This window comes from Drechmeria coniospora, chromosome 02, assembly GCF_001625195.1.
Source record: "Drechmeria coniospora strain ARSEF 6962 chromosome 02, whole genome shotgun sequence".
NCBI lineage: Eukaryota > Fungi > Ascomycota > Sordariomycetes > Hypocreales > Ophiocordycipitaceae > Drechmeria > Drechmeria coniospora.
In genome coordinates this window covers 4233587-4258572 of record NC_054390.1, presented here as the reverse complement: position 1 = coordinate 4258572, position 24986 = coordinate 4233587, and the positions used below count along the sequence as shown (strand labels likewise).

The 24986-nt window shown below is 58.8% G+C and overlaps 6 protein-coding genes across 6 annotated transcripts; 3 read left to right on the top strand and 3 right to left on the bottom strand.

Moving 5' to 3' along the window:
- Positions 1 to 1571: 1571 nt before the first annotated feature.
- On the top strand, positions 1572 to 2271 carry DCS_04299 (uncharacterized protein; the record flags this gene model as incomplete). Its single annotated transcript, XM_040801611.1, has 3 exons — positions 1572 to 1622; positions 1694 to 1763; positions 1832 to 2271. The coding sequence occupies 3 exons, from the start codon at positions 1572 to 1574 to the stop codon at positions 2269 to 2271; spliced, it is 561 nt and encodes a 186-aa protein (XP_040656644.1).
- A 4037-nt stretch (positions 2272 to 6308) lies between these two features.
- Positions 6309 to 9552, top strand: DCS_04298 (uncharacterized protein; the record flags this gene model as incomplete). Its single annotated transcript, XM_040801610.1, has 2 exons — positions 6309 to 6484; positions 6549 to 9552. The coding sequence occupies 2 exons, from the start codon at positions 6309 to 6311 to the stop codon at positions 9550 to 9552; spliced, it is 3180 nt and encodes a 1059-aa protein (XP_040656643.1).
- A 1295-nt stretch (positions 9553 to 10847) lies between these two features.
- DCS_04297 (nicotinamidase) lies at positions 10848 to 11636 on the top strand (the record flags this gene model as incomplete). The annotated part of the gene is made up of 2 exons (XM_040801609.1): positions 10848 to 10916; positions 10983 to 11636. 2 exons carry the CDS (start codon positions 10848 to 10850, stop codon positions 11634 to 11636), a joined length of 723 nt encoding a protein of 240 aa, XP_040656642.1.
- Positions 11637 to 11864: 228 nt separating this feature from the next.
- DCS_04296 (HMG CoA reductase) lies at positions 11865 to 15571 on the bottom strand (the record flags this gene model as incomplete). Its single annotated transcript, XM_040801608.1, has 2 exons — positions 11865 to 12246; positions 12411 to 15571. The coding sequence occupies 2 exons, from the start codon at positions 15569 to 15571 to the stop codon at positions 11865 to 11867; spliced, it is 3543 nt and encodes a 1180-aa protein (XP_040656641.1).
- A 4590-nt stretch (positions 15572 to 20161) lies between these two features.
- On the bottom strand, positions 20162 to 23792 carry DCS_04295 (thymocyte nuclear protein 1; the record flags this gene model as incomplete). The annotated part of the gene is made up of 6 exons (XM_040801607.1): positions 20162 to 20448; positions 20512 to 20628; positions 20675 to 20692; positions 20752 to 21286; positions 22000 to 22860; positions 22938 to 23792. The coding sequence occupies 6 exons, from the start codon at positions 23790 to 23792 to the stop codon at positions 20162 to 20164; spliced, it is 2673 nt and encodes an 890-aa protein (XP_040656640.1).
- A 68-nt stretch (positions 23793 to 23860) lies between these two features.
- On the bottom strand, positions 23861 to 24393 carry DCS_04294 (uncharacterized protein; the record flags this gene model as incomplete). The annotated part of the gene is made up of 2 exons (XM_040801606.1): positions 23861 to 24265; positions 24346 to 24393. The coding sequence occupies 2 exons, from the start codon at positions 24391 to 24393 to the stop codon at positions 23861 to 23863; spliced, it is 453 nt and encodes a 150-aa protein (XP_040656639.1).
- Between the last annotated feature and the right edge of the window lie 593 nt (positions 24394 to 24986).

Genomic DNA, 24986 nt, shown 5'->3' with positions numbered 1-24986 from the left:
CGGGAATCGCCCAGTTGGCTTGTTGAAGACGGAGTGGCGTAATGTGTCTTAAAAGCCTTGCAGGGCAGGGAAGAGTTTTCCGAAGCTGGTGGGAAATTGTTATCGGAAAGCGAGTCGTGCAGTGGGTATTAGTGGGTGTTGGCTGCGGAGGGTTGGTGGGTGCCGGCGTGGGACTTACTGTAAGTATTATGGCGCGTTCGACAGGGGCGCGGTGGATACGTGCCACTGGCAGCAGGTGTGCTTAAGTACTTACAACTACTGTGTACATGTAGCTTGTACGTAAGTAAGTACATGCACAACTAGTTGTACTTACAGTACAGGATAACATGTACGGAGTACGGATAATTGTACTTAATTGCAGCACGGAGTGTACTTATCATCACAATATACATACGCTATGCAAAGACACAAAAATAATGGATTGATTCCAGTTGATGCTTGAGGTGTAATTATTTGTGTTCATTGAGAGCTACTTAGACTTGACCTCTTTTTGCTACCCTAGAGCTGCTTTTCCTTTTTTTTTTTTTTTTGTCAAGCAGTATCCAAGCTGAGCTGCTGATGGCCCTTGTCGGTACCTGATCCATATTGACTATTTACCGAAAGGCGCAGTAAGTACGGAGTACATAAGTAAGTATGTGCAAGGAATATGCCTTCATCGCCAGTCACGTAGCATCTGTCCCGCGTTGGCCACGCCGAAAATGATTTCTCGTGGGATACATACTAGGTACCTAGTACAGTCAGTATGTTTGCGCCTCACTCTACGGATACACATAAAAATGACCGCACATGCGGGGGCGATACTCGCTACTCCGTACGGAGTACACTGGCGGATCTTTTGACAGTTTTGGCCATTTGGCCTAACGGCTAACTGGTATATTGTCCATATGGGCACACCTCCCTGTATGTGTTACAAGTAAGACTACCCAAATAAGATGCTATCCATGGGTGTTGCTACTTGCAACATTTGGTGGCAGTACTACTGCCAGCCGATTTACTACTGCTGTACAGCTTGTACAAATAGTACTTGGTCGACCAATTGCCTGCCAACGGTACTACCGTTGCGCACTAATGGGACTCTTCCACTGCGACTAGCAGTTACCAGCTAGTAATAGTACTACTACTACACTCGACTACTGCTGTAGTACTACTGCACTGTAGCGACCGAATGCCAGTACTAACCAAGTCTACCAGTTGCATACACCAACTATGCAACTGGTAGTATGACTCAAACAGAGTATTTGGAACTGCATTGCATACAAGCAGATCGTTCGGAGATGCATTGTCTGGAAGCAGCCAGAGTCCCGACACGTGCACATTATATCGATTGAGGTACTACCTCATAGGTATAAATAATCCTGCTCTTCCTACACTTTTCTTAAACAAGAATGTCGCAATTTTAATACAGACTTCTTCAAATTTGTATTCTTTGCCCAGTTACTAACTGGTGCCTGTTCTTCTGTTCCTAACAGCTTCGATTGATTCCCGCTAGCTTGCTTCTGGGCATTATCCACCACCTCCGTTACGTCGATTCGAGACAAGTTCAATCCATCGTCGTGTCCGAGGGAGCGATCATGCCGATATCTCCTATCATTACGTTCAAGGCTGGCCGATGCGATTTCCCAGTGAGCTGTCCTCCACGCCTCGTGGCCCACCGGCCCCCCCATCGTTGTTGCGAACTGCTGACTGGCCAAAGCCGGGACGCGAGCCAAATAAGATCAAGCCTCTGGACCCGCCCGGTTATGTCTATCTGTACTTCGAGGATGGTCGGTTTTGAACCCAAGCTCTGCATTTCCGCCTGTTAGTTCCGTCTTCGTTAACCGGCCCCATCTAGGCTTGGTGCACTTCTGCTGGCGAACGCGCAACAACATATCGGAAATGCCCGAGATGCATCTTATCGTAGAGCGCAAAGAGTGCAGCTTCCGTCCATACGAGCGAGACACAACGGCGCGACCGACTGCAAAGACAAACGGGCGTATTTTCGTTCTCAAGTTTGCCTCGTACTCGCAGAGATATCTCTTCTGGATGCAGTCGAAGCCGCAGAGCCGAGACGGAGACCCCAGCTGGTTCAGCCCCCGGGATCGGTTAATCGGGAAGATTGTCCACCGAGTGCTGCAAGGCGAGGAAGATATCGATGTCGCTGGAGAACTTGCGGGTGTTTGCAATACCGATGATCGATTTGACGATGACGGTAACAGGAAGATTGAAGATGTCGAGGAGGTTGAGGAAAAAGAGCAAGAGCCGAAGAGAAGGTGGGGCCGATGGTGGTGGTAGAGCGTATGTGCCACCCACTTATGGTTCTTATCGAACGGCCCGTGCCTGGTCTCGACCGGATCCGAAGACTTGCAGGAGATAAAAGAGGACTGTGCTTTGTATATTCTTAGAGTCAATTAAAGTAACGGTGCACAAAAAAAAAAGAGGATATGAGCCCGGAAGAGACTACACTTGATCCTTCTGGAACGATCGATCCAACGGCCAACACATACAACAAGTACTACTTGTTGTATATCCTGAAGTATTACTGCAGCAAGTGCTACTTACTGCAATTGTTACGGCGTCACTAGGCATGTGCTCTAGGAATCTCGATATAGTTTATTAAAAGACTTGAAGGAAGAAAGACTGCTTGTCGGTTAGGGCTTCCTTTCTGCGTGCGCCCCTTACATGGGTCTGTTGTCTCCCTTCGTCCTATGTCATACAGTCGGGCTTAGCCCGATCCCGTAACAATTCTTTAGATAATAGAACATATTATTATCGGGCAGCTCCATAGAACCAAAGGCCGTATGTATTTATAATATTTAATGTTCTACACCTCTTTTCTAGTATAAAATTATTACTCGCGCTCTTATATTTTTGTACGCGCCGAGGTACGTAACGTGGCGGTATTGCACGTAATGGTACGGGCTCGCCTCCGCGCAATGGTCCAATCCGACAGCTTTGTCGGTACGCTCATGACCCCGCTGCCGTCAGAATTGTCCATCTGCCACACCATCATCGCCTCCCGCCCGCGACGGCTTTGGCCACCGTGTCCTGCGCGTGCACGTCCATGAGGATGCGAAACTGTCGACCGCCGAGTTTTGCGCCGTGCGGTTGCTCCGTGCCTGTGCGTGCCCTAATTATAACGGCATGGCTCGTGAGCCTACGGAAGAGTTGATTTTTTTTTAATAGGAATAACAAGGTACGGAGTAAGTACATGTACAGGTATGCATATGAATAAAGTGCCACTGTACGGAGTAATACTCTGTACTTGATAAACCAAGTATAATACAGTCACTTGACAAAAGTGACGATTCAGTTTTGGTAGCGCTACTCCTACAAATTGAATCGACATTTTTGCCACCCCACTGCACGTGGTAATTACAGTACTTATGTACTTACTTGGCCGTATCTCGTACCGCCCCACAGCGCATGGCGACGGTGGCTAGCCGGAACCGTTAGCATCTCGCACCATCTTGCCGCCAATCTCTTAACAATCGCCAGCACCATGCCGTTAGTCGATGCCGTCGCACCATGATTCCGCATCTGCATCGCCATTTCCTCTCACATTTCCATCGGCCGTTGTCGGCGGCCGAGCATGCGCGTGCACGGATTCGTGCCCGTCAGGAAACAATATCCCGAGGCACGGTTCGAACCCCTGAACATGTGCTCCGTACTGTTCGGTGCCGTCCTTCATGTTTTGTGCCCCGCTGCCCTTTTTCTCCGACCAAGTACGGCGTCATCCTCCCGTCCTGACCATGCTGGAATGCGCAGAGGAAGGAGTTGCATGGGAGGCAAATTCAAGAAGCGACAGGCTGTGCGTCGAACCTGTCGCGGAATACGATGCTTGACTTGGACAATACCACAAGCACTGGCCTGCTCGTCGTGGCCGGGAGTCGGTGGGCTGCCGGCATGGTCCCGCTTCCTCCACCGCCGAGCACCGAGCGATGATGATGATGGAAGGCGGCCCATGCGAGCTCGATTCGAGCAAAAAAAAATGCGGCAGGTGCTGAGAGGACTCGTTCGCGGCGGCAGCCCGTGACGGAGCAATGCGAGACGTGCACGAGTCGGAAGCTGCAGGAGCACGCGACGACGATGGCTGCGCGGCTGGCATGAAAGCCGGGCTTGCACGGGGCCAAGAGCAGCGCATGTACTTGCAATGCCGTACCGAAAACGCCGTACGCAAAACGCGGACGCGGGTCCCGTGAGCAAAGTGCTCCCAGAGGTGCACACACAAGTACACCGACAAGTACTCTCCAGTGCTCTTTCGGCCCTAGCGCCCGGAAGTGCAACTACCCCGCAGCCCGGCCGAACTCTCCGGCCACCGGCTCCAGCGTGGGGCGGAGGCATGTGTCCCCTACTTGTACGTTGGCGCCACCAGAGGCACGAGCAGCTGCTCGTCCGTGTACCGTGTACGGCACCGGCACGTACAATTCGTACCACGCCCACGTGTACAAGCACATGCATGAATCAGTGCGAAGCAACGACTAGGAGCTGGGCACGTTGGTGGGTGGGTGTGGCCCCTGATTGCCTTCATGTCGCGAAGCGAACTGTTCAGAAATTCGCAAAGGATGGTCTGTCCTCGGACAAAGCGAAACGGTAGCGCCCGTGGCAGCGAGGACGGTGAAATGGCAGAACCGTGTCCGATGGGTGCCGAAGCGTGAGGGTTTGTCGCCGGGGGGCCGCGCACCTGTACTACGTGCCAGCACTTTTGCTGGACGAGTACTTATTTGCTTACCAGGTGCAGTATCCTGTATACGTCGTATTACTTGCACTTGCTCAAGTGCCTGTACTGCAAGTAAGTGTGCGAGTGCTGGACAAGTAGGTCGGCCTACGGAGTACAAGTTCACCGTAATACCGAGCACAACCAGAAAGTAATACTGGCACAACAAGAAAAGAAAGTAAGCACTTACTGCAAGCCAAGTACCTAGTTAAGTACTTGTGTAAGACAGTGGCCAAGCGCACCATGTAGAGTACTAGGTGCCTAGTAGCAGGATTAGCAAGTAACTTCAGGGGCTCAAGGGGCCTGTGGAAGGCTGCAAGTGGCGGCGCGCAACTTGGGTGTCCGAGTAACAAGTACTTGTACTTATTTGTACTTGTAATTACTTACTGTACATACTTACATGCATAGTAATTATTACTTGCTAGTACTTAATAGGTGTCCTTAATAGGTGAACATGGCCAAGCTCGCGCGTTGCGGCGCATCAAAATGTGGGACGTCGTATTGTCATATTGGGCATAGCGCACGTATTTTATCAAATTGTGAGCCGACGACGACCGTTGTCGTGCTGCCGAGTGCAAGCGCAAGTGCTCACAAGTACAAGTACAAGTACTCGCACGCATACACCTACCTGCACGCAAGTCTACAGGTACTTGGTATGCTTGCCCAGCGAGCGCAGGTACACCTACTTGCCTGGCCGCGCCTTGGCCCGGCAGCCCGCCGGTACAGGTACTTACTTGTGAAACTCGGAGCGGCCCATCGTACTCCCGACTCCTTGGGCCGTGCACCTGGGTCGTTCCTCCTACCGGAAACGGCGGCACGGCGGCTATGCAGGTTGTAAGCGCAGTTTGATGCCATCGCTAGTCGCGAGGGACGTTCATGCGTGGGACGCCAACGCTGTCCAAGCTGCACCTGCGGATGCCCGGCGTCCTATCCTCCCGCCAACCTCGCCCGCACGCCTCGAATGCCATGTCTCCTCCTCCGGCCCTCGTGCTCGCGAGCGAAACCTCCCTCCTCCGTGCTCGTCCTGTGCCGTTGGCAACCTTCTCGGGGGCACTTCGCCGTCGCCGTTCCCGTCCCTCGCGGCGGTCCGACGTCCGGCACCTCTCGACACCTGCCCCTTCGCCCTGTGGCCCGCTCCTCCACCTCGGGCTCGCTCGTTGGCGACGCTGGAATGGCGTGGGTGGCTACCATTTACACTTTGCCAGCAGCCCGCCACCCCGTGGGCGACGCAGCGAGATAAACTTTTCTCCGGCCCAACTGCCAGACCCCATCTGCCGGATGCCATGCTGCAGTCGGCGGCGCCTCGCGAATCGAAGACACAATGCCAAGATGGGTAACGCCCATCGGCGAGACGGCTGCGAGGCACCACCCGTGGCGCACGAGTTTGAGGCCTAGAACGTAGTCGTGGGATGGCGGCGAAGCGTCTGGGCGAGGGCCGCCGGTACGCTGGCTCCTCGCCCATGCGCATGCAATTGGTCGGAATATATACCACCTGGCTCCAAATCGAAACGACGCTCTCGACCGATGCCAACCTGTCGCGAACTGCCTCCTTTCGTCCTCGCAACGGAGCACCTGGAATAGAACCCTCGCTCGTCCGCTCGACCTCTCTGCCAACATGAAGCGACCCACCCTGCGAGGTGCGGCCTTCTCTGCTCACCTTGTCGGCCTCGCGCTCGGTCAGGGCGATGGGAATGGAACGTTTGCTTCCGTCGTCCTCATCGAGGATCAGCTGGTCCACTTCAGCTGCGAAGGTGTCACCCTCACCGGCCCGCACGAAGGCGTCGCCACTCGGTATGCATTTCCCGGTGCGCCGTGAGAGGAGAGCGAGCGCTGACGGCCGGCCTCGTGCCCGCAGAACGCTCGTCGGCGTCACCCCGAGCGGAGGCCCCTTGGTGGGCACCGTCACCGCGACCCTGATAGGACCGACGCCGGGAACCAACACGGTTCCGCCGCCGGCCGATTGCAGCGAGATATGCGTCACGACCGTTCAAATAACCATAACCCCCCCTTCCAGCCCGGGCGCCGGCAGTTCGAGCCCCGGCGTCGGCAGTCCCACCCCCGGCGCCGGCAGCTCCATCCCGGCCGTCGAGAGCTCGAGCCCGGCCGTCGGCAGTCCCACCCCGGGCGCTGGCAGTTCGAGCCCGGCCGTCGAGAGCTCGACCCCGGCCGCCGGCGGTTCCAGCTCGAGCGTCATCACCGAGACTCACATAGGATCGACGTCCGGAACCAGCACCGTCATGCCGTCGTCTGATTGCACCGACATATGCGTCACGACCGTTCAGGTAACAATAATCGCCACCACCCCGGCCGCCGGCACCTCTGGCACCGCCCCCAACGCCAGCAACTTGGTGACTCGGACCACCACGGGACCGACGGCGGGAACGTCGACGATTCCTCCGGCCGCCGACTGCACCACATCCTGTCAAACCACTCTCTTGGTCACCGTGGCGCCCATCATTGATCCTCCAAAGCCGATTCCCAGCGTCAGCGCCACCATCTATTCCACTTTCTCGACCACCGGACCGACGGCAGGGACGTCTACATATCCCGTACCGGATGGCTGTACCGAAGGCTGCGTGGCCACCGTCATGGTCACAAACGCCCCTATTATCGATCCGCCAAAGCCGACTCCCAGCGTCGGCGGTCCCAGCGTCAGCGGTACCAGCTATACCACTTTCTCGACCACAGGACCGACGGCAGGGACGTCCACGTATCCCGTACCAGCCGGCTGCACCGAAAACTGCGTTGCCACTGTCATGGTCACCGAGGCTCCCGTCGTCGATCCCTCCCCCAACGTCAGCAGCCCCAGCGTCAGCGGCACCAGCTATACCACTTTCTCGACCACAGGCCCGACCGCGGGGACGTCTACCTATCCCGTACCAGCCGGCTGCACCGAAAACTGTGTTGCTACTGTCATGGTCACCAACGCCCCCATCATCGATCCTTCGAAGGCGACTCCCAGCGTCGGCGGCCCCGGCGTTAGCAGCACCAGCTATACCACTTTCTCGACTACGGGACCGACAGCAGGAACGTCTACATATCCCGTACCGGATGGCTGCACCGAAAACTGCGTTGCTACCGTCATGGTTACAAACGCTCCTATCATCGATCCTCCCAAGCCGATTCCCAGCGTCAGCGGCACCAGCTACACCACCTTCTCGACCACAGGACCGACGGCAGGGACCTCTACCTATCCCGTACCAGATGGTTGTATCGAAGGCTGCGTGGCCACCGTCATGGTCACCAACGCTCCCAGCGCCACCGGCACTAGCTACACTACCTTCTCGACCACGGGACCGACGGCAGGGACCTCTACCTATCCCGTACCGGTTGGCTGTACTGAAGGCTGCGTGGCCACCGTCATGGTCACTAACGCTCCCAGCGCCACCGGCACCAGCTACACCACCTTCTCGACCACGGGACCGACGGCAGGGACCTCTACCTATCCCGTACCAGATGGTTGTACCGAAGGCTGCGTGGCCACCGTCATGGTCACCAACGCTCCCAGCGCTACCGGCACCAGCTATACCACCTTCTCGACCACAGGACCGACGGCAGGGACCTCTACTTATCCCGTACCGGATGGCTGTACCGAAGGCTGCGTGGCCACCGTCATGGTCACCAACGCTCCCAGCGCCACCGGCACCAGCTATACCACCTTCTCGACCACAGGACCGACGGCAGGGACCTCTACCTATCCCGTACCAGATGGTTGTACCGAAGGCTGCGTGGCCACCGTCATGGTCACCAACGCTCCCAGCGCTACCGGCACCAGCTACACAACCTTCTCGACCACGGGACCGACGGCAGGGACCTCTACGTTTCCCGTGCCGGATGGCTGTACCGATGGTTGCGTTGCCACCGTCATGGTCACTGTAACCCCCAGCGCCACCGGCACCACCTACGTTACCAAGTCGACTACAGGACCGACGGCAGGGACGTCCACATTTCCCGTACCGGATGGCTGCTCAGAAGGTTGCGTTGCCACCGTCATGGTCACTGTAGCTCCTATCATTGATCCTCCCAAGCCGACGCCCAACATCAGCGCCACCAGTTACGTTATAAGGTCGACGACGGGACCGACGGCGGGAACGTCTACCATTCCCGCACCGGATGGCTGCACGGGAGGCTGTGTGGCCACCGTCGTCGTCACCGTCGCTCCCTCGGAGACCGATCTGGAGAACAGATGCACGCCGGGCTTGAGATGGGCCTACTTCAAATGCAGCCAATCGCCCGGGGGGTACATTGGCAAGCGACAGATGCCGTACAACAATGACTATGACATTCACGGCTCGTGGATCAACAGCTTCGATCCCAAGGCCATTCTCTCCGGGGAATCGCCGGATCGGACCGGTTCGACACCTTCCATCGGCTTCGCGAGCCCCGGTCAACCGGTCATCTACGGGCAGAACATTGGTCAGCTGGCATTTAGCATCGTTCAGCATGTCGGCTACTTCCACCCTGCGATGACGGGCACGTATACCTTTACCTTCAACCTCTGCATCGATGACGGCGCCCTGCTCTGGATTGGAAAGAACGCCAAGAAAAACTGGAATCGGAGCAACGCGAACATGGCGTCGGGTTACATCAACTGGAAGACGCAACCGAATAAGGCGAATGTCCCTTCGAGCTTTACTTTCGACGCCGTGAAGGGTAGTTTTGTCCCCATCCGAATCGTTTACGGCAACGCCCAAGGCGGTGCTCTATTTTCCTTTTCCATCAAAGACCCTACCGGCAAGCTCATCGCCTCGACGTACTCGAATCCCAGCGCCAACATTGAGCACGTCTTGCCCATTCAAAATCGCCAGCTCGTCTTTGGCTGTCCATCCGACTCGAGGGCGAAGCCGTTTGCTTTTTAAGAGGCTCGCGCCCTCTGGCTAGTGAGGATGAGGCCACTTTGATGCGGCCGATTCGTAACTAGTTTGTATAGTATTACCTAGTCCAGCTTAGTAAATGAGTAGAGCATCATCTTGAATATCTAGTTTGTGTATATTACTACCTAGCACAAGCTTAGTAAATGAGTAGAGCATCATCTTGAATATTTAGTTTGTGTATAGTATTATCTAGTACAAGCTTAGTAAATGAGTAGAGCATCATCTTGCATATCTAGTTTGTGTATAGTATTACCTAGTACAAGCTTAGTAAATGAGTAGAGCATCATATTGAATGTATATCTGATTTGTATAGTATTACCTAGTCCAGCTTGACAAATGAGTAGAGCATCATCTTGAATATCTGGTTTGTATAGTGCTACCTAGCATCAGCTTCGTAAATGAGTAGAGAATCATCTCGAAAATTTCATACAACCATCCTGTCAAGCGCCTGTTGCTTCTGTTGCTGTCGGGTCCATTCGGGTCCAATGCCACCCTGCTGACCTTGCCACCAAGATCGCCAGTACGTGCCATGCTGAATGCGCCAAACTCCTCAAAACCCCTGCCACTGTCCTCCTTCCTCCCTGGCTCTTCCATCCGCGCGATTATACTCTACTGGCGGTGATGATTGTGATTGTCATCCGAGACGTCGGTGATTTTGTTGCGAAGCATGGCCAGGACGGCCTGATCTTCAGCCGCACGTCCCGACTGTATCCTTACTCACCACAGAGAACACGAGGCTTATAGAAATCCATCGCTTTCACGCCGTTTCAAGAAATAAGCTCAAGGTACGATGCCCGCCAGCAACCGAGCACCTGGCGACGGAGCATCACTGTTTCTAGGGAGAACAGAGCATTGGTTGACAGAGCATACCTTAGAATGGAGAGACGCGCGATGAGTACGGATGAAAATCCAGACGATATTTTCCCGCACTTTCTCGTGCGCGAATGAAAAGTCATCATTCGTGGTTTATAGACTCTATGAGACATGAGGTTGGGAAACGCAAGAGTACACAACCAAGTCTTGACCGCCTGCCTAGTTGAATTTTCGAGGACGGCCGAGGCAGGATGAATACCGAGTAACGTAGTCGGGATGCGGAAGTACGTATGGCCGCCTCTCGCTCAACACCATCACCCCTCCTATTTACTCCTCTCACCGACCTCAACTACCCCTCAATGTCTTGATTTCTAGCTTCACATTCACAACCATCAACGAACATCACTGATTTCACCACCGCCGTGCAGCATCTTTGCATCCTCATCCACATCCTCATCCGCATCGTCATGGCCGACGATGCATCGTTCAGGCCGGCTCTCATCGTCGTCGACTTTCAAGAAGACTTCTGCCCCCCTGTATGCCCTCCCCAGCCGGTGCATGCCACGTCCCCATCTGCATCCCCATCCCTCCATCAGGCCTAGAGTGGACATGGAGCTCACCAAGACGGCCGACGGCCGCGTCAGAACGGCTCCCTCGCCGTCCCGGATGGACGCTCCATCGCGCCCCAGATCAACGAGCTCCTGACGTGCCCCTTCGCCGTCAAGATCGCCACCCGCGACTGGCACCCGCCCAACCACATCTCCTTCGCGCCCAACCATCCTCCGGCCTCGACGACCGTCACCGTCCGTCACCCGACCGAGCCGCACCGCGAGTACTCGACGGCCCTCTGGCCTGTCCATTGCGTCCAATCCACGCCCGGCGCCGAGCTCGTGCCGGAGCTCGACGCGGCCCTCCTCCACGATGTCGTCGACAAAGGCACCGACCCCCGCTTCGAGATGTACTCGGCCTTTTACGACCCCTTCACCATCTCCGACACGGGCTTGACCGACAGGTTGAAGGCGGAGCGTATCACCGACGTCTTCGTCGTCGGCCTCGCCGCCGACTTTTGCGTCCGTGCCACGGCCGAGCACGCGCGGGACGAGGGCTTCCGCTCGCACATCATCGAGCAAGCGACGAGGCCTGTCGTCCCTGACAAGTGGCCCGAATGCAGGCGGGACATCCTGGCCAAGGGCGTCCTCATCGTGTCCGCCCAAGGCCCCGAGGTGTCGAGGGTCAGGTCGTTGGCGGTGGCGTAGCCAACCCTAGGCTCGCCGTCGACGGTCTCGATGCGAGGTGGGCAAGGCAGAGACGAGAATAAAACTGTTGCGTAAATTAAATCCGCCAGGGCGCCGGCTGCTTGATCAGTACCGGCACCCGCATGAGTATGTCGTCTAAGGCTGTACTATACACCTATGGGCTCGTCTCGTCCAATAACTCCCCGAATGCGAAACTCCTCAAACACCCACTCCCGTTGCCGTTTTGTCTCATCGCTTCGACCGCTGACGCGCCGCCGCGCTCTTGCTGCATTTTTCCTGCGCGCTGGTCATCGCCAACGACACGGGCGTCATCGGCGGAGGCGCCGGCGTGCCGGTCCGAGACGGCGCGGCGCTTCGGTTGTGCTGCATGTGCGCCCTCACGAGGTGACCGGCCGCGAGCGCGCTGCAGAGCGACAGCTCGCCGGCGAGGACGGCGGCGGCGATGATGCGCGCCAGCCGTCGCGCGTTGTCGCCGGGGCTCGTCGGGTGCGAGCCCCGGACGCCGAGCATGTCGAGCATCGCGCTCTGGGGCTCGAGGATGGTGCCGCCACCGAGCGTGCCGACCTCGATCGAGGGCATCGAAACGGAGATTTGCAGAGAGCCGTGCAGGCTGGTGCGCCGCGTCCGTCAGCAAATCGGTTCACATCAACGACGGCATCACGGCATCGCCAAGCGAACACGAGGTTTGGAGGAGGTAAGGAGAGGAAAATAGGGAGGGGAAGAAAAGAGGGATGAAAAGAATGCGCGGGAACAATGCAACGGAAAGAAACTCACTTTCTCATCGTCGTGATGCAGTTGGCGCTCTCCACCACCTGCGCGGGGTCTTGGCCGGTGGCGAGGAAGATGGCGGCCACAATGTTGGCCGCGTGTGCGTTGAAGCCGCCGATGGAGCCGGCCATGGCCGAGCCGATGAGGTTCTTGGACACGTTGAGCTCGACTAGGGCGTCGACGTCGCTCTTGAGCACGCTCTTGACCACCTCGGCGGGGATGATGGCCTCGGCGACGACGCTCTTGCCGCGTCCGTCGATCCAGTTGATGGCCGCCGGCTTCTTGTCGGTGCAGTAGTTGCCCGAGACGGAGACGATTTGCATATCCTCGAAGCCGCCCTCGGCGACCATGACGTTGAGGGCGTGCTCGACGCCCTTGGAGATCATGTTCATGCCCATGGCGTCGCCCGTCGTCGTCTTGAAGCGGATGTAGAGATTCGTGCCCGCGAGCGCCGTCTTCATCGACTGCAACCGCGCGAAGCGGCTCGTCGAGTTGAAGGCCTTCTTCATCACCGCCTGGCCGGCGTCCGAGTCGAGCCAGAGCTTGGCGGCGCCGGCGCGCTCGAGAGTCTCAAAGGTCACGCAGGGGCCGCGCGTCATGCCGTCGCCCGTGAGCACCGTGATGGCGCCGCCGCCCGAGTTGATGGCTTTGCAGCCGCGGCTGGCGCTCGCGACGAGGACGCCCTCGGTCGTCGCCATGGGGATGAAGTAGCTCTGGCCGTCGATGACGAGCGGGCCGGCGACGCCGACGGGCAGGGGCAGGTAGCCGACGACGTTCTCGCAGCAGGCGCCGAAAACGCGCTCCCAGTTATAGTTCTCGTACGGCAGCAGCGACCGCTCGAGGCCGCTCGTGATCTCGACCGTCGCCTTGTTGCGCGCGATGATGGAGCGGCGAATCTTGACGGCGCGCGTGAAGTCCTTGAGCGTCTTCTCGAGCGCGTAGCCAGGGATCTTGCCGCGCATCGACATGGTGATGACCTCCTCGTCCGACAGCTCGTGGGCCCGCTTGGCGGCGACGAGTGCCTCGAGCTCCTCGACCGGCCGCTGCTCGGCCGCGGCCGACGACGGGCTCGTCCTCGGCTTGGCGGCCACCGAGGGCGCGACGTCGCCCTCGTCGTCCGTCATGGCCGGCGTCGCCGGCTCCGTCGGCTGGGGCGTCGGCGGCACGTACTCGCCGAGCGGCAGCGTCGCCGAGTCCGTCTCGTTGAAGCGCTGGGCTCGGGCGAGCTCGGCGCGGTCGATGCCGTGGTCGGGCACGTTGGGGTCCTTGATGCCCCAGCGGGCGGCGTTGAAGAGGTAGCCGTTGAGGGCGACGCTGAGGGCGAGGGCGACGACGATCCACTTGGAGAGAACGGGATCCTCGAGGCTCTTGAGCAGGCTGCCGACGACACGGCCGCCGACGCCGTAGCTGTCGAGACCCATCTTCTCGCCGAGCGACGAGGGCAGCGCGTAGTGGACCGAGGGGAATTGGAGCTCATACTTGATGGGCGTGAGGATGGTGACGAGCGTCGCGCGGCCGCCGGCGCGGGCGGCGGCGAGGATGGCGTCGAGCCCGTTCGAGGCCACCTTGAAGGGGTCGACGGGCGGCATGGAGACGACGCCGCCGAGGCCGCCGAGGCCGCCGGCCCAGGAGCGCAGGCTCGAGAGCGAGGTGGCGCTCCGGAAGGGGATGGTGCAGATGTTGACGAGGTTGATGACGACGAAGCCCGTCACCATGAGCACCTTGAAGCGGGGCACGCTGCTGCTCTTGAGCTTGCGGCCGAAGAGCGAGCCGTCCGGCGCGTCCTGGCCGTCGTCCTGGCTCTGGGCCACGTTCTCGGCGACGCGGCGGCTCACGCCGTCGGCCTCGAGGGCCATGCGCATGTCGACGTGGCGCTTGATGCGGTTGATCTCCAGCTTGATGCTGAGGATGGCGGTGTAGAAGGTGAAGAGAAGGAGGCAGTCGAAGAAGAGGATCCAGGCGGCGAGGAAGCAGAACTGCTGGAGGCCGCCCTGGACGCCCGAGGCGGCGCCGAGGACGAGGATGAGAATCTCGACGGCGTAGTCGCGCAGGATCTCGTAGCCCTTGTCCTTGATGGCGGCCTGGATGGCGTGCTGGATCAGGTTCTGGCCCTGCTCCGAGGGCGAGAGGGCGGCGGCCGACTTGGCGTTCTGGACCTGGGCGCGGCGGTGCTCGATGGCGTGGGAGAGGACGGCGCGGGTGAGGACGATGTTCTTCTCAAAGCCGATGGTGACGACGAGAAAGGGCAGGCCCTCGGAGAGGAGGATGACGCTGACGGGGACGCCAAGGCTCGTGGTGACGGCGAGGCCGAAGAGGAAGGCGAAGACGGAGGAGAAGAGGGTGCTCATGCCGAGCCAAAAGTTGGAGCCCATGCGGCGCATGGAGAGGAAGAGGGAGACGAAGGTGAGGTGCATGGAGAGGTAGCCGAGGATCATGATGATAATATCGAGCGTCTCGGCGTTCTTGAGGAGATCGAGAAACTCGGTCCAGGCGTTGGCGGCCCACTGGTGGAGGGTGCCGCGCGTGTGCACCTTGGCCGCCTTCATGATCCACATCTTCCTCTCGCGGCCGTGGCGCGTCAGCGTCTCCTCGGCATCCTCGTTGGGGATCTCCTGGGCGGCGGCGACGAACTCGGGCGCCTCGGCGTAGGGCAGGGCGTAGGCGAGGATGCTGTCCTGGGAGTAGGCGGTGAAGGAGTTCTCCGTCGGCGGCAGGCGCGTGACGGAGAGGTTGGCGGGCGTCGGCACGGCGTGGGCGGCCGGGGCCGTGCTCGGCGAGTCGGTCGAGAGGGTGTCGGGGAAGACGAGGGTCAGGAGGGCGAGGTGGTCGACGTCGGGCGGCAGGGCCACGTCGTGCTCGACCGACTGCCAGCGCCAGGCCGTGTCGGGGCCGGCGCGCAAGGGCCGGCTGCCGTCGACGAGGGTCGACCAGTCGGCCTTGCCGACGGTGCCGGCGCTCTCGAAGAAGCTATCCTGGAGGAGGCCGACGTACGAGGTGCTGGCGAGGACGGCGACGACGACGACGGTGTGGATCGGGTGGGAGCAGGCGAGCCTCGCGAGGAACTGGAGGAGCGGGGCGACGCGCCTGGCCATGGGCGAGGGCGTCGAGGCGGCCGGCAGGTTGGGCTCGCCGCGGAAGCGCGTGGGGAGAAAGGAGGCCGAGATCATGGTGACGGACTCGGAGAAGGAGACTCGGCGGTTCGGTTTACGACATTTGGGCCTCGGCGGGACGTCGGCGGCTCGGACTAGGCAGGGATGGCGCGTGTCAGTCGAAGCAGACGGCAGGCTGTGCCTCGCGAAGGGATTCACACGAGGGGATGGGAAGGTGGAGGAAAGGGAAGCGGCGGCGGCGGCGGCGGTGGCAGCGGAAGCGTCTGGGGACATGGTCGTTTGACGAGAGGTCCAGGCATGATGCGCGAGCGGACATGCATGGGCGTGCGCGGACGCCGACGGCGAGGGACTAAGACGGACGACGGGGGGACGGGTGCGGGAGAGGGCGAGGCGGGAGAGGGTGAGGAGAGTTTGGGCGAGGAGATTGAGGGTGAGGAGAGTGAGGGCGAGGCGGGTGAGGGCGAGGGTGAGGAGACGTGACGACGAAGCGATGGGCAAGGACGGCGCGACGAAAAGGGACGAGGGGCGCTCGGGGTATTATACTGACATTGACCTCGTCTACGACGTCACAGGGACCGTCGGGAGGGGGGGAGGGGGGGGAGGCGTCGCGGACAATCGACGGAGGACGGGCGGTCGAAAGGGGTGGGAGAGAATTCGGTGAGGTGCGTCGGTGGAGGTTGGCGCCGACGAAGTGTGGTGTTGAAAAAATGACCGCGGGGCACGACGCGCAGGGGGCTTAAGCGGGGACCCTGAATGGCGAACAATGGAATCGCTTAGGGTTGATGACGACAAAACAAGGGCGGCCAACGACGAGGCCGGGGGCGTCTGCACCGTCGCTGGGGAGAAGGGAACGAATGCGATCGAGGAGGGGACGGAGGAGGGGATGGGGGAGAAGGTTGAGAGCATGGAGAATGGAGAATGGTGGAGGAGGAGACGATGGGTTTGGCTGCTCTCCCGATCCTTCACGTCCCCTGCTGCTGCTGCCGGCGATGAAATTTGATCCCGTACTGATGGCGGTTGTGGCACCTGACGGTACCAGCGCGGTGGGTGGCGAGTACACTGCACAGCGCCGTGCCTGCTACCGATGTACATGGTGGCGCGGTACCGTCTGTACCCGTGCCTGTGTGCGAGTACAAGCTGAGCAAGTGTCGCACTACGACGTATTCCCATGTACTCTGTACTCTGTACGTATTTGTGCTGCCACCCAAGTACTGCACAATACTCCGTAAGTACTGCACAAGTAATGCTTGTAGGTGTGCACCAATGCATGTGCGCCTAAGTACTCCGTACGGAGTACGGAGTACAGAGGACTATACTTACTTACGGAGTACAGAGTACGGAGTGCCTATTATGTACGGAGTACTGAATATCTACTTACTGTACTGTACGGGTCCACGACATGGTACCTGTCATGTTTTCGGTCATGAGCGTACTGTACTCCGCACAACGGCATACTTGCTTGTACTTAAGTAGCACGCAGTCCTGTATTCCGTGCTCCGTACTCACCACCATCGCTAGTACTGAACACAACGACATGCGGTTCTCAGACACCACGCCCACTCCCTAGGAGGTACTGGCTAGCTGGAAGGGTTTGAAGCCTTGCTGCGCCGTACGCTGCTGCGCCTGCCAGTCGTACTCGTACTCGTACTCGTACTCGCACCGCACCTTCCTCGACACGCTAGCGAGATTGCCGGCATGGGTCCGCAGGGCGGTGAGCCAGTCGGGTTAGCGCAGGAACGCGTTACGATAACAGGCCCCAATCCGATGCCTATCGCGTCCCTATCTGCATATCGCGCAATGGCAATGCCCTAAGGAGCTAATGAAGGCCAGGTTAGCACGACATGCGACATTGTACATGTACGCCGACCTACAGTACATGTACCTAGTCATGACGGAGTACAGTACGGAGCAATCACGGTCATACACCTTGTAAGGTAATTAATACTGCTTGTGTACCTACTGTTGCATACAGTACATGTACAGTAGTACGGAGTACGCACGGTAATACTACTTGCACAGTAATACGTACCGTACAAATACTCGTGCGGCAAATGAAAGAAGTGCATGTACTCAGTCCGGGAATAATACTTGCGCAGTTCGTGCTACGTACTGGAGTAATACCTATACTTACGTTGTACTCCGTGCTCCGTACAGTAATACAACGTAATTACGATTTTGGAGAAGACTTGCGTACTTGTCGTACCTTCCCGGGCATCGAGTGACAGTGCTCCTTACAGGGACTCCGTAGGTCAGTAATAATTAGTACTCTACAGGACGAGCGAGCACACTACTGACAGTACAGTACACCACGTGCAAGCGGCACAGACCTAAGTACTGTAGATGAGTACAGTACAGTACATTACCAGTGCTGAAGTGCACACCTCCACTGATGCAGCATCCCTACCACTAATTCAACGCAAGTATACCTGTGCTGTACGTGCGGTAACCGAACAAACGTACTGTGCCGTGGCGTACGGAGGCAGCAAGTTCTGTGCCATGGCACATGCGCATGCAGAGGTCTTGCTCGCCCATGTGTCGGCGGTAGTTGGCAGCGCACGAGGTCCCCACCTACCGTACGGTGCACCCAACACCTGGAGCACCGACGCGGCCGCACCAGCACGCCACTGGGACGCTCGAGTCGGTGAAACCATCCGGCTGACACTGACAGCAGACAGCGCCCGCCCGCCACGGCACGTCCACTGCCCGTTCCCGCCCTCGTTCCGAACGAGCCACCCACCCACCTACCCACCCACCCACCCATCCATCCATCCACCCTCTCCGCACCCTCCAACGCACCCTCCAACCGTCATCCATCTCTGTCTCGACCGCCGTCCACCACCCACCCGCTGGTTCATCTCGACCGGCACGCCCATGATCGAGACGGCACGCCCGCCCTCCGCCACCATCGCCTCCGTCGGCCGTCCGCTGGCCACCAGGCGCTGGCCATGGCGAATACGAATACGGCGAAAGGTGATGGTCACGACATGATGATGGCGACGACACCTACATCTACATCGGCCCAAGTTTGTGCGAACCGAACCATTCGAACCCGTTGGAGAGCAACCGCCAGGCCCCGATCAGACCTTCTCCCCGGCCATGGTTGCATACGACTGGATCCGGCCACCCTCTCCTCGAGATGTGTCCATTCACCCATCGGCCAGTCTCCATCCCTCGACTCGACCACTCGATGCCGTATGCTGCCCTGCGTGCCGCCGATTCCCTTGCATGTAGGTACTCCGTGCTCCGCCGAGCTTCGACGGGCAGCAACCGTCGCTCCGACGCCAACCAACCCCCTTGCCACGCTGACGACAACCCATCATCGGCTTGCCGTCGGAACACTCCGAGATCTCGGCCAGCTTCCGAGGCATGCTGCCGTAGCCGCTCGTATGTGGCCATGCCCACCATTGATACTATTCCTCTTGACAATAACTCCTGTACGGAGTACATGTACATGTACATGTATAAGTAGGTGTGCGTGAGGACACATATTGTGCTTGCATGTACATACTCTGTACGGGGCACGTGCATACAGTATGCACGTAAATGTGCCCGGTGAACTGTATATCCGGTTTACCTGCAAGTAAATGCAGGCACTCGTACGCACTCTGTGCATGCAATGCTCCAACAAGTACCTCGGTTCGGTACTTGCCGCTGCCATGGGGTGCAACTACCTAGCTCAGTGGCACGTACCTGCATACAGTGCTGGTAGCGCTTTCCAGTATCTCGACATTATCTGGTACTGGTGATGACGCCTCTCGCAGATCTGCATGGCACGACTATTTCCCTTTCATTCCTGATTCATCCTGTACAGCATCGGCCATGACACGCCCTCTGGTACTGGTGATGACTTCTCTCGCAGACATGCATGCATCCACGGCCGTTTCCCTTTCATTGCAAATTCACCCTGTCCAGCATCGGCCATGTCACATTCGCTGGTACTGGTGATGACCTCTCCCAGACATGCATCTACGGCCATTTCCTTTTCATTGCTGATCTATCCTGTCCAACAACGGCCATGTCACACACGTCCTGGTGCTGGTGTGGCCTCTCTCCCAGACATGCATCCACGGCCGTTGCCCTTTCATTGCTAATTCACCCCGTCCAGCATCGGCCATGTCACACAAGTCCTGGTACTGGTGGTGACCTCTCTCGCAGACATGCATCCACGGCCATATCCCTTTCATTGCTAATTCATCCTGTCTAGCACCGGCCATGACACGTCCTCTGGTGCTGGTGACGACCCCTCTCGCAGACATGCATCTAGGGCCATTTCCCTTCCATTGCTGCTCCATCACTGTCCAGCCCCTCGGTCGGCCGTCCCCGACCCGCTTGGCCGTCGCCGAGAAGGGACCCCTCGACAAGCGAGTCGACTGTGATGGAGGGAGTTCCTCGGGCACAACATAACAGCCGTCGTACGGTGGTCCTTCATGCCACGTCGTCACGGAGAGTCGTCTCCGTCGAGAGCGAGAGCTGCCTCGACGTTCCGTGGCGTACCCTTTGGTGGCGCCTCTGCGCCGTCGGCCGAGCAGGAAGGGGTGGTGATGGATTCGAGAGCCTCGTCTGCGGATGCTCAAGCAAACGAGAGCCGAGACGAGCGAAACAATCGGGTCGACGCGGAAGCAGCGCAGCCAATGGTAAAGACTGCCCTCATTTTCCCACCTCGTGGTCCCGCCCTGCCTCCTTGGCCTTGTCGTCGGCGATCCGGCACAGCGCTTCCCACTCGGGGCCGCTCACGCGGCTGACGCTCAGGCGCGACTGCCTCAGCATCTGCATCTCCTCCAGCGGACCGCCCGGCTTTCCCAGCTCGCGAAGCTCCTTGAGGGGGATGGGAACGGCAAACTTTTTGCGAAACTCGACGTGCACGAGGCTCCACCGAACCTTGTCCTTTGTCGAGCCGGCGTCGTAGTAGGGCGTGCCCGGCCGGCGCGCGCTCTCTGCTTGGCGTGAGTCCGTGGCCGCGCACGCCAAGCGGCAGGAACGCGTCGGGAGGGACTTACTGTCCTCGGAAAACTCTCGGACGATTTCCATGGTGCCGGCGATGCCGGGCTCCTTGCAGTTGGAGTGGTAGAAGAAGGCCATGTCGCCGGCGTTCATGTTGCGCATGTGGTTCCTCGCTACGCCCGTCAGCTCGTCTCGGCCACGAAAGGCTCCGTCACCTACCGGCGTACGCCCTGATGCCTGTTCTCTGTCGGGTCAGCGGATAATCACCTCTCCGCACCGGCGGCGGGAGCACGCACCGTCCCAGCCCTCGGGCTTCGTCTTGGCCCGCAGGTCATCGATGGAGAACCGGACGTCGATGCCGTTTTCGAGCCGCGTCTCGGGCTCCGCTTTCATGAGCCAGTACCACGGACCGTCATGCCGCGGCGCGTCGGCGTTTGTGACCGGGATGGACGCCGGGTCGACGTCGGGAGACGTGGCCCTCGCGCCGTTGTTGGTTTCCTTCTTCGGCCCCGGCGATTTCGGCTCCGGTCGGGACCCTTTGGGTTTTGCCGCCACTCGCTCCTTGCTTCCGGCCTTTGTCGTCTTGAGCTCGGCCTTGGATGCCTCGTTCAAGGAAGCGGAAGCTGCCGCTGCGGCCCGGCGGGAGGAGCGTCGCTTGGGCACCGGCTCGGCGTCCGCAGCCACAGCCACCGATGTCCTCTTCCGCCCGGCCATGACACGAGATGGTTTGCAGAGTGGAAATTTGTCTTGATTGCGCTCGAACGACGGCGTCGAGACGGCGTGGCGGTGACTGCGTGCGATGCGTTGGCTGCGAGCTGCGAGCTGTGCACGCTGCGGTCAAGAGTGGGTTCCAGCGTCGCAACGCGTCGTCATCGGCCAGCAGCGTCGGCCAGCAGCGAGTGGTTTAGGCCCTGAAAACAGCGGGGATCCTTCGCCGTATGTCAAGTAAGTAAGTACAGTAATACAGGACTTGCAAGTACGGAGTACGGAGTAAGTATTCCGTAATTACTCCGTACAACAAGCAATACAGCGCATAGCCGCCCAAGACACAAGCTCATCATTATTTTATGCAGTGCTACTGGGACCAGACGCAGCAACATCGCCGAGATTCGGAATACCACATGAATGCAGCGCTTACTATGATAAGCGAAAGTACAACGAGCCATCACGAGAGTCTGGTTCCCATCAGACCTTCGACCTTCCGATTACTGCCATACATGCCGTTGGGTATGGGGTGCATTCCACCGCATGCTTGCGAACCGACAAAACCACTCGCAAACGGTGATATGGCCTAAATACTACGTGAATGCTGCACCTGCTTTTGGAATACAACGGGCCACCAAGAGGGTCTTATTATCATCGGACGCGCGACCTTTCCATTGCTGCTATACATTCACTTGCGCATGGGGTTCAATCATTGACCGGTATCCGCCGAGTTGCGCTGGGACCTAATTCAGGTCCACGAAAGCACGAATGGCGACAAAACAACGGGATCCGATTTACTCTCGTGTGCTACCTGACTTGGGGCCCTGCTAGCCACCCACCATTGCAAGCATCGCCGCGCTTTCAACCGGCCCTTTGTGCGCTTCAACGTCCTCCAAGCACGGGGTGTGGCGGCCACTTGGCGATGGCGGCATCGAACATGATAGGCTATACGGCTCCGTGTCTGGCAATTCGCTGCGTTCGCCGTCGACTTCCCAGCGTGCTCGAGTCGTTGACATCGTGGGAGCCTGGCTCCGACCGAAAGCACCGTGGACCTCCTGCCCAGCGGTCATGCCGGCCCCGACGCGTGCGTTCGATATGGGTTGCTGGGTCAAACGCCATAGCTGGAACAGGCACGCGCGAGCCGTCAATCTGTTCTCCGGCTGACGCTGTAGAAGCCCATCAAGGATGGGGCGGACTTGGACTGGCACCTTCCAATCATCGTACTGCTCCGTGGTCGGTGGTAGGTCAGAGCCGGAGGCTCGGAAGGAGGCTCTTCGAGGCGAGAACATTTCCAATGCGATGCGGCCTAGCGAGTACATGTCGGCGGCATTCGAGTAGCGCCGTCGTTGGTCGACAAGCTCCGGGGCCATGTAGGCTGATTTTGCCACGGAGAAGCTCGTGTGGTCTCCGTCGCGGTAGTGTCTTGCCGTCCCAATGCCGAACAGCTTTGCCATTCGCCTCGTCCCACCCTCACAGGCGACCTCTTTCATGAGAACATTGTCGGGGTTCGGATTTCTGTGCATCACGAGGTTCGCGTGCAAGTATTCGAGTGCGCTGCAAATCTGCGTCAGGACAATGACGCCATCATCTCCGTTAACGGCCACGGTATCGAGCCGATGCGGAATGTGTTCCATGATGAGCCACGGAGGTTGCTTGTCATCCGCATCCAGGACCAAGTCAACGGCCGTCACGATGTGTGGCTAGCATACGTCAGCCGCGTCGGCCACTCACTGTTCATGCATCGTCGCCATGGCAAGTGCGTGGCAAGAAGACTCACGTGATCCAGCTTGGATAGGCACTCGAACTCTTTCGTCAAGCTTTCCAGGCAACCTCTGATCATGCCGTAGTCATCATCGGTGTTGGAATATGGCACCTTGGCGCCGTACAAGATGCCAGAAGCTCGCTCCTGAACGGCGATCATCTCGGCCGTCGTGCTGTGAGAAAGGATGACGCCTTGGTTGACATAAACAGCACCATTCCTGCCCGGGCGGACGTTGGATGTCATCGTCTCGTGCCCTCCGCCCTCGTTGTCTTGCGGCTCGGCGGGTGCCCTCAGCGGCCTGGGCGCGGCGGCGACGGCCTCCTCGCTCCACTTCAACGCGAGCCCTTGATAAATCGACTCCTCGCCGGCCGTCAGCTTTGGGCTCCACGCTCGGAACTGGACGGCGCCAAGATCTAAAAGCATGGGGCGATCGATGGTGAAGTCTTGTCCACACAAAAAGCGCACCGCTTCACCGCTCTCGTCCTTGGTGCATACCGCGCCATGGCGTGAGAGAACCCTGACTCTCGGCAGACGAGATCTGGGATCCGTGTCCACACGGACATGCTGCCTGCTAATGCCCGTCTCGTTGTTCTCGCTGATTTGAAGGTCGCAATTGTCGGTGTCTGTATCGGAGCCTAAAACCCATCCCTCGGGCGAATACATATACTCTCCAAAGGTAAGCTGGAGCACCGCACCCTCGGTGTGTCGCCGCTCTTGGCCCCCGCGCCAACGCGCTTCATCAGTCACATCGTTGGGTGCGAAGTGGTACCGTCGGTTCTCCGACAGAGCTAGAACGTCGTCGAGGCCGCTGCCCTTGCCGAAGCAGAGAAAGAGCACGACGCGAGCGAGTGAAGGCTGATCCGTTTCCATAGTTGTCGGTGTGCCGTGAGCAAGGTGGGAAGCATAGCGTATGATGGGAGAAAACTTCAAGCAGGAGATCAGGCTACTTGTAGTGCTGATCTTGTGCGTGCAGGACCAATGGGACTCATGGTTAGGCGCCATCCCTTGTGCTGGTGGACGTCTCGACATCGGCCTCGTCTGGACGGCGCCTCCTTCTTGACCTTGTGCCATCCGAAACTCTCCCCGTCACGGATTCCAAGCGGAGCGGAGGGCGTCTTGATCTTGGGGGGTCGCTGCTGGCTAGCCTCGTCAAAGCCTCGGCCTCGACACGCCAGTAGTCCTGGGAGAGAATCATGAGCCGCCTCTGCTTGATCTGCTGCGGGGAATGGCCCAGCGATAGACGCTGCTTGCGGTAAACGGCCACGCTGCGCTTCCAGACCCGAATCGCCTGCGGCGAATTCGATTGCTGCGACAGCGTGGACTGATGATGATGCAGCATGTCCCTGAACATGTCTGCTTCGTGTGCCCAGTACCGGGCGTCGGAGATCCGCTGTCGCTCTCGGTTGGCCTCTCGTTCACCCACCTGGTTCTTTTTCATCTCGGCGAGCCTGCGGTAGTTCTGCGGAGGCATCTGGCTTCGAAATGTGGGAGAAGGCGTCGAGGCCGCTCGTTGCCTGGCCGCTCGACGAATTCCCTCGGCGAGCTGGGCGGCAAAACAAGGGTCGTCCGAGGGGCCTGGCCACACTCCATGAGGGGGCGAGTTTATGGTGCCGGCGAAGAGTGCTCAGTGCGAATGGAAGTCGGTTGAGCCAACGCGCGAGACGATGTTGGGACAAACCAACGATGCAACGTGGCCAAAACTCTTTGCGTGCTGGAGTGTAGGAGGTTGTCGACGTCGTTGCACCTCACCGCCCTCAAGGGGAGGGGTTGTCGTGCGTTACGGTGACGGGGACCGCAGCTACAATTACCCGCAAGGTACAGAGTACTTATCTGTAGGGCCCACGGTCAGGGGCAGTGCCGGTGCTCGTGGAGGGCCAACAGCGGTTTCGGCCCGGCGCCAACGGACCAGCAGCGAGCGGTTCGGGCCACGAACACGGCGGGCACACCAGGTACCTTGGGGCGCCCCACGCACCTTTCAGTGGTGTCCAGCATGCTGTGACGCTGTGAATGCGCTGTATGTGACGCTGTGGATGCACTGTATTCTGGGCGAAAGCCAGCAGCATG